This window comes from Cinclus cinclus, chromosome 4 (assembly GCF_963662255.1).
Source record: "Cinclus cinclus chromosome 4, bCinCin1.1, whole genome shotgun sequence".
NCBI classification, from domain to species: domain Eukaryota; kingdom Metazoa; phylum Chordata; class Aves; order Passeriformes; family Cinclidae; genus Cinclus; species Cinclus cinclus.
Genome location: NC_085049.1, coordinates 59,377,604 through 59,384,528, shown reverse-complemented (window position 1 = coordinate 59,384,528; position 6,925 = coordinate 59,377,604). Strand labels below are relative to the sequence as shown.

Genomic DNA, 6,925 nt, shown 5'->3' with positions numbered 1-6,925 from the left:
GAGGGTTTATCTCGATATTCCCCGGCGTTTTCGCGTTCGGGGGAAGCGCTTTGGCAGGCGCTTCTCTCACCCCGGCCAGGACCCGGGGGCGGTGCGGCGGTGAGGGCTCCGCGGGGCCGCAGCAGCTGCGCCGGGGGGGCATCGCCTCGCCATGGCTAAGCACCACCCGGACCTTATCTTCTGCCGTAAGCAGGCGGGTGTCGGTGAGTGCCGGGGGTTGGGGGGGATGAGGATTGGAGGGGGGGGGTGGTTCCTTCTCCCGTTTTCCCGCCGCGGGGCGAGCGGGAGGCGCGCACGCGTGTGGGCCCGTTACCGGGCGATGGGCGCGCGCGTGTGGGCCCGTTACCGGGCGATGGGCGCGCGCGCGGCCGTTAGGCCCGGTGAAGGGCGGCGCCACCCTCTCCTCCCTCCCTCCCTCCCTCCATGTTTAGTTTTCCTTTTATTTTCCTTCTGTTTCGGTGTCCCGCCGTGCGTTACGGATCCAGCAGCGTTTGGGAGCTTCTTTTTGGCTGCGAGACAAAAGTTATCTTCCGGGTTATCCCTGTAATACGGATAACGGGATTAATCCTTGTTGCATCTGAGTCAGCCTTTGGGCAAGGTTCAGAGAACTCTTTTACAAAGTTAGAAGTTGAGGTATCCCTTCCACGGTTTTGGCACTCCTTGGAAAAGCAAATTTAGCGAGCAGCTCTCTGCAAGATCCATAAACGTAAAACGTTCAGCTGCACTGTCCATAGGAAATCACTCTTTGGAATAGTCAGTGCTTCTAACCATCTATCTATGTTTAAAAGTCACGTCCTAACAAATCCCTTGTCTCAGACTTAAGCTAAATCACTATTTAGTCTTTGTGAATGTGGACATCTAGTCTTTGAAACTGGATATTTATGGCATTTATCCAAGTTCCTAACATCATTGTTGTGAGTGTCCCAGACAAGTAACAAGTCTTCCAAGGTACATTTAACTACCTTCATGTTCTAAACCAAAGAAAGTTTTTGTCCTAAAGCAAAATGTTTGGGCTGCTTTAAACAAACATTTGATTTTGTTTTCCCCCTGCTACTAAAACCAGTGTAAAAGCTGTGCCAAAACTCATGTGCAGCGTTTCCTTCAGTCAGACACACTGGCTGTCTTTGAAATGGAATGATGAATGTAGGTTTTCTTACTGCTGAGGGGTGTCATTGTACATTCTCGGTGCATCTTTGGTCTTGGTAAATGTATCCAGGAGGGTATATATTGTTTATCATGAATGTTTGTATTTATGCTCAAACTGTTTCTGTTTTAAAGACTGCTCATTGCAGAAGATAATTATTTGACATTCAAGCTTGTAGTTACTTAGATTTTTCTCCCGCCTCAAATATTCTTTTTTTTTTTTTTTCAGCAATTGGAAGACTCTGTGAAAAATGTAAGTATAGCATCCAGATTTAGTTGCTTGAGAACATGGTGTTGTGGTTACAGCATGCAGTTTGGATTCAAAGGTTGGAATCTATTTTTGCTTTAACCACAAACTTGATGTCACTCTTTGAGAAGAGAACAATTACCTTAATGCTGCAAGTGTAGCTCAAGGAATATTTAAAAAGTTGCAAGCTCAAACAGACTCTCACACAAAGGCAGTTTTAGAGTACCTGCTGCCAGCATTTCCAGTGGCTGAGGCTACAGTGATTGCTTCACTGGATCCTTGTAATCTGGAATACCAAAATATCATCCAGATCATTTCAAAGCAGGGAAAAAAAGCTTTTTTGGATTCTGGTTTCATCATACTATGAGAAAGGATCCCATTAGTGTCTAGAAGAAGAAAAAATGGAGAGCAAACATCTAAAGTTAGAGCAGGAAAAAAACTCCACAGAAATAAATGCTTAGCTGTGAAATGGAAGAGAGAGTATGATCGGTTGTTAGATCCTTGTGATCTGTCATTAGGTCATGTAGGGGAACAGAAAAAACGAGATGAGTAGTTTATGACTCAAAAATAGTGTGAGAAGAAGTGAAGTGGTAGGAGGACAGTCTGAAGTAAGATCATTTTCAAGAGCACCTGACAGTGAAACAGATTCCCATTGGTAGTAGCTGAGGGCTGTCATTCCAGAGATTTAAGAGCAGGTTAGGCAAGCTGTTTAGGGGAGTCAGGATTAAATACCTTGGGAACTGGTAATAGGATATGAAAGGCTTCAGCCTTTCATCCGTAGGTCAGTGTTTTGGTTAAGGTCCACCTCAGCAGAAACTGTCACTGGCATCTGATGGCTCCTTGCCTGTATGATATGAGTACTTGAATTTCACTCAGTTCCTTGTGAGAGTGCAAGAGCAGCTTTTGTGAAATGGCTGCTTATGCCAGTTCGCCCTTTCTTTGGCCTTCTCACAGATGAAGGATTAAAGAGACCATGAGTCCAATCTCTTATCTCTTTGGTAATTCTCCTTGATTAAAGAGACCGTGAGTACAACCTCTTTATCTCTTTGAGGGTAGTAACTCCAGACTTTTGTTGATGTGGCACTGTGCGAGAAGCTTATGCTGCTGCTTCTGTGTAGGTAAGGACTCTGGTCCTGTCAGTCTGGCTTTTTTTCTTTTGCAAGTGAATAAGTCAGGAAAAGTTGTAGAACAAAAGTAGTGGTCCAATCTAAGCAAGCCTTGGCTAATCACAAAGAAGTAATTTTGGGTTTCTTCTCTGACTGTGAATGCATGACTAAGTTTTAAAAACTCCTCAAATATTGCAGACCACTGCCCTCGTTCCTCTCAAGTCTGTGCTCAATACAGTCATGCCCTGTGCTAGCAAGCCACGCTTCTGCGGTTCAGCTGCATTGTCTTTGATTGTGCAGGAAATTTATTTGACCAGGAAGCTTTTCCTCTGATGTGGGGGTGGCAAAAAGGACATTCTGTAAGCAAAGGCTGTGCTGTGCTCGCAGGTGATGGCAAGTGTGTGATCTGTGACTCCTACGTGCGGCCGTGCACCCTGGTGCGCATCTGTGACGAGTGTAACTACGGCTCCTACCAGGGCCGATGTGTCATCTGCGGAGGGCCCGGAGTGTCTGACGCCTACTACTGCAAGGAGTGCACCATCCAGGAAAAAGATGTAAGTTGCCATCCCAGCTACATAGTAGCCATGCTTACCTTTAAAGGGCTCTGAGCTGCCGAAATTAGTGCTGGGATGATTGGCACTCGTTTGCGATACCTTGAACCTTTCTTCCCCTGTTGATGGGTTTGCAAAGCTTTTTGGGGTGTTGTAACTCTCTTCATTCTAAGGGTCTCTGACTGTTTTGCACACTTGCAGCTCATTTCCTCTACACACTGCTTGTTACTGCTTCAGGTTGTTGTCTTACTACAGCTCTAGCCGAGGTTTGACCAGGGTCAGAAATATTGCAGACACTGCAAGGCAGTAGCAGGAGCAGTTCCTTACCAGAAGTCCGTTATGAGCTGCTGATTAAGAGCACATATGGTACTATAAGGCATGTGGAATCAAAACCTTTGTTTTCCTTTGAATAACAAGGTAAAGTTGGTCCTTCGTGTCCAGTGGCTCCACTGGTAATTGTGTTTCACAAGTTTGATGCTTCTTGTATAATTTCAATGGCATACAATTTATATTTTCTTATTCTTTTCTGGAATGGTCTGTATTGTAGAGATCTCTCTTTCTGCTAATGCTTTTTGGTGTAATGGTCCCTTTTGTCTATAGCCAGAGCTATCATCTTTTTATAATATTGTGCTGAAGGCCACTGCATATGTGAAATGAAGCAGCTGTTCACCCCTTGTAAGGCTTTTGTTAATAATCCAACACAATGAGTACAGGACATGAACTGCAACAAATCATTAGAAAGACCTTACAGAAGAACAAGAACAGGATGCTTACAGTTCTGCTATCCCAGAATATAGACCTGGTAGCTGTGAGAGTGTCAGTTAAAAGTTATTTGGTGCTTTGCAAATGTAATTTCCTACACACCTTAATGACTGTGAAGAACGTGCTGAGAGAGTGGTTCAGAATGATTTACAGGAGTGTCCTCAGCTGAGTGAGTTGCTGCTTTAATTCTCTCCAGTGCCTGTCTTCTCTAGAAGCCTGCAGCCAAATCCAGAACAGGAGCAGGTCCTCATTTGAATTTAGTCATTAGATCTAACAAGAGCATAATCTTTCTCTGTATCTAAATATGGATGTAAGTGCTGTGATGGTGGTAGTGCTGCCTCCTACTTTATAAATGCTGTGAGAAACAGTTTTGTTCACTTGCCTTTGGAATGAAGATGGCTGGCTTTATAAGTCATGAGTAAAATAGGCTTGGTTTTATTTTTATCAATTCATATGGATTCCCAGCAAGTGTTTTTCATAACCTAAGCTTGCCTGTGTCTTATGTTTGGTTCAGGTGTGAAATAACCAGCTGCTCTGTCAGGGAAGACTGTAGAAAACAGAGCTAGAGGAGACTAACAGGTCTGGGGTATTTTGACACCTGGGTGAATGCTGCTGTTAGTGAAGAAAGTTGCTCCATAGCAGAAAACTCAGATGTTACATATTGCAGATGTGAAAGAGCAGATTTTACATGATTTGTTGCAGGATTGAAAAGTGCTGGCACAAGTATAGGGAGCCCAGAAGGAGAAAAATTAAGTGTGCTGCTGCCTGTCACAATTACGGTATCTGGTGCTGATGTGAATAAGAAAAACAAAGGGGCAGAGCTCTGTACCTGAAGCTTTAGCCATCCACAGTTTCAGCCACAGCACTTTCATCATCCTCAGATAAAGTCTGTAAAAGGTAGTGAAGCAAGAAAGCAAGTAAAGTGGTGGCAGGGGTGGAATGCTATGGGGCACAAAGCAAAGGACCTGGTTACTCTTGGTTCACTTATTCTGGTGGGGGAAGGAATGAAGTATTGTTTCAGCCACTTCTATCTGTGGGTAAGGGCCAGAATCCCACCTTGTCACCCAGGACATCTGTGAGCTGCAAATAGTAATCTTTTCTTGGAGAAAGGAGGGTGCTCATGAGTTGTGTCCTTAGGAGGAGGTGGAAGAATGAACAGAGCCCTGCAATAAGGCTGTCAAGATTTGAACAGACTGGGATTGTGGGAGGCAAGGCTTGAAAGAGTCCTACTATTGAGGTTCAAAATGAAATAAGGAGACAGTATCTAGAAATGGGTTGTGGCAGGTGTATGGGGGAGGGAAGATTTCTGTTCCCCACCTCCCCTGTTATTCCTATCATGCAGATCCTCCCCACCAGACTGCATCTTTGACGTGGGAGCCAAGCAGCTTGGGTGCAGATTCTACAGCATCTGACGTCTGCCCAGGGGCTTTCTAAATCTAATGCAGTCAGGCTTCCACTTCAGCCAAGGACACGTGTTCCTCTGCCTGCTGGGCCCCTCACAGCTGCTGTGGCTAGCCATAATGTTTTGCCCTAAAGAATTATGCAGATGCTGGGCTCAGGTGGCCCATGGGCAAATGTTCCCAGGTATACCAAGAAACACATTTCTGGTTTGGTTTTGCAACCACACCTCTCAGGAGGGTCTCCCCTACTCCCCTAGCTTTTCTTGTTTTTTTTTTTTTTTTCTCACCATCTACAGGAATTCAGGTACAAGAACTTACCTGTGTAGCTGCTGTGAGTAGCTGACCCTACAGCCTTTGCAGTAATCAATCCAGGGTGCAAGAAATCTGAGATTCAATTCTGTCACAGCTGAGGGGTTCCTAAACAGAAGAATGGTTTGGTGACAACTAGAGCAGCAAGATTCTTGTTGGCTAAGGAGGGGAAAGGTTATTCCTCTGGGCCCTAGAAGTCCTGCATATCCTGATTTAGAAAGAATTCAGTCTTGAGGCACAGCGCATCTTTTTCATTAAATGGCTGATGTTATATGAGCTGTTTTCCATTTCAGCCCTGAGGGAGAGCATGTCCTACAGTAATGCTGAAAAGACATCCATCTTCTCTGTTCCACTGTCTTACTAGTAACCATCACTGGAGAGCAATTTGTCTGTAAAGGTGTTTGAAATGTGTTGAGGATGGGGGCGAGGAGTGTGGGAACTGAGAACCTACTACAACTATGATGTTGTTCTGTGTTTGTCCATTTCCTAAACTTGCATTTTCTTTTCTTACAGAGAGATGGTTGCCCTAAGATCGTCAACCTGGGCAGTTCCAAGACAGATCTTTTCTATGAAAGGAAAAAGTATGGCTTCAAGAAGAGGTGATCGTATTTGTACGTGGCTACCTCCTGTTGGGTTGGCAAGAGGGTCTTGGAACATCTCTGGACTTTACTCTTACTGAAAACTGGTTGATTTTTTTTTTTTCCTAAAGCAGTACAAATTCAGTACAAATTGGGGTTGGAGAAATAACAGACTGATCAGAACCAATGATAAGAGAGGGCATATGAAGATAACTATCTCTTGACTTTGCAGAAGCTCTGCCAGTAGTTGCCCCAGCTCTCTTTACAAAGGAGAGTGGGCAAGCACCTACACATAGAGAAACTATGTACAAATGGAAAGTGCTGTTTTTAATGTGGAGAAACACCTTGAGCTTGTTCTTACTGGGCCTCCTCTCAATTGTTTGAAATTGCCCCATCCATCAGTGCTGAAGAATAGACCACCAATTCACTTCCCTCCTCCCTTCCTCCAGTATATTTCCATGCTGCCCTGTTTTGTAAGGAACCTGCTCATGGCTGATACCTTACCAGGGAGAGCACAGCTGTTCTATGTTTTCTTTGACAGATAACTCCAAGGCCATTTCTTGTAACCATTTCTGTAGGATGCATACCAATAAAGCTTTTTCTTTTGGGTTTTTATTTTTTGTACAACTAGGATTTCTCTTTGGTTCATTCTGTGCCTAGCCTCTCTGGAGCTTTCTGGGGACACGGAGGATTAGCCCAGCTAGCACTTCACAATGGGTTATCTGGTTTCTGACAGTGTCTGCTTATAACCACGTGACCTTGCTGCAAGGAGCTTCAGGGAACGGCTGTTGCTTTTGTCTGCCTGTGATCCCAGCCACTGATCATTTTG

The 6,925-nt window shown here is 44.6% G+C and overlaps 1 protein-coding gene across 1 annotated transcript; it reads left to right on the top strand.

The window, feature by feature from the left end:
- Positions 1-40: 40 nt before the first annotated feature.
- On the top strand, positions 41-6,723 carry PHF5A (PHD finger protein 5A). Its single transcript, XM_062492232.1, has 4 exons — positions 41-203; positions 1,373-1,396; positions 2,884-3,050; positions 6,032-6,723. The coding sequence occupies exons 1-4, from the start codon at positions 152-154 to the stop codon at positions 6,119-6,121; spliced, it is 333 nt and encodes a 110-aa protein (XP_062348216.1). The 5' UTR covers positions 41-151; the 3' UTR covers positions 6,122-6,723.
- Positions 6,724-6,925: the final 202 nt, after the last annotated feature.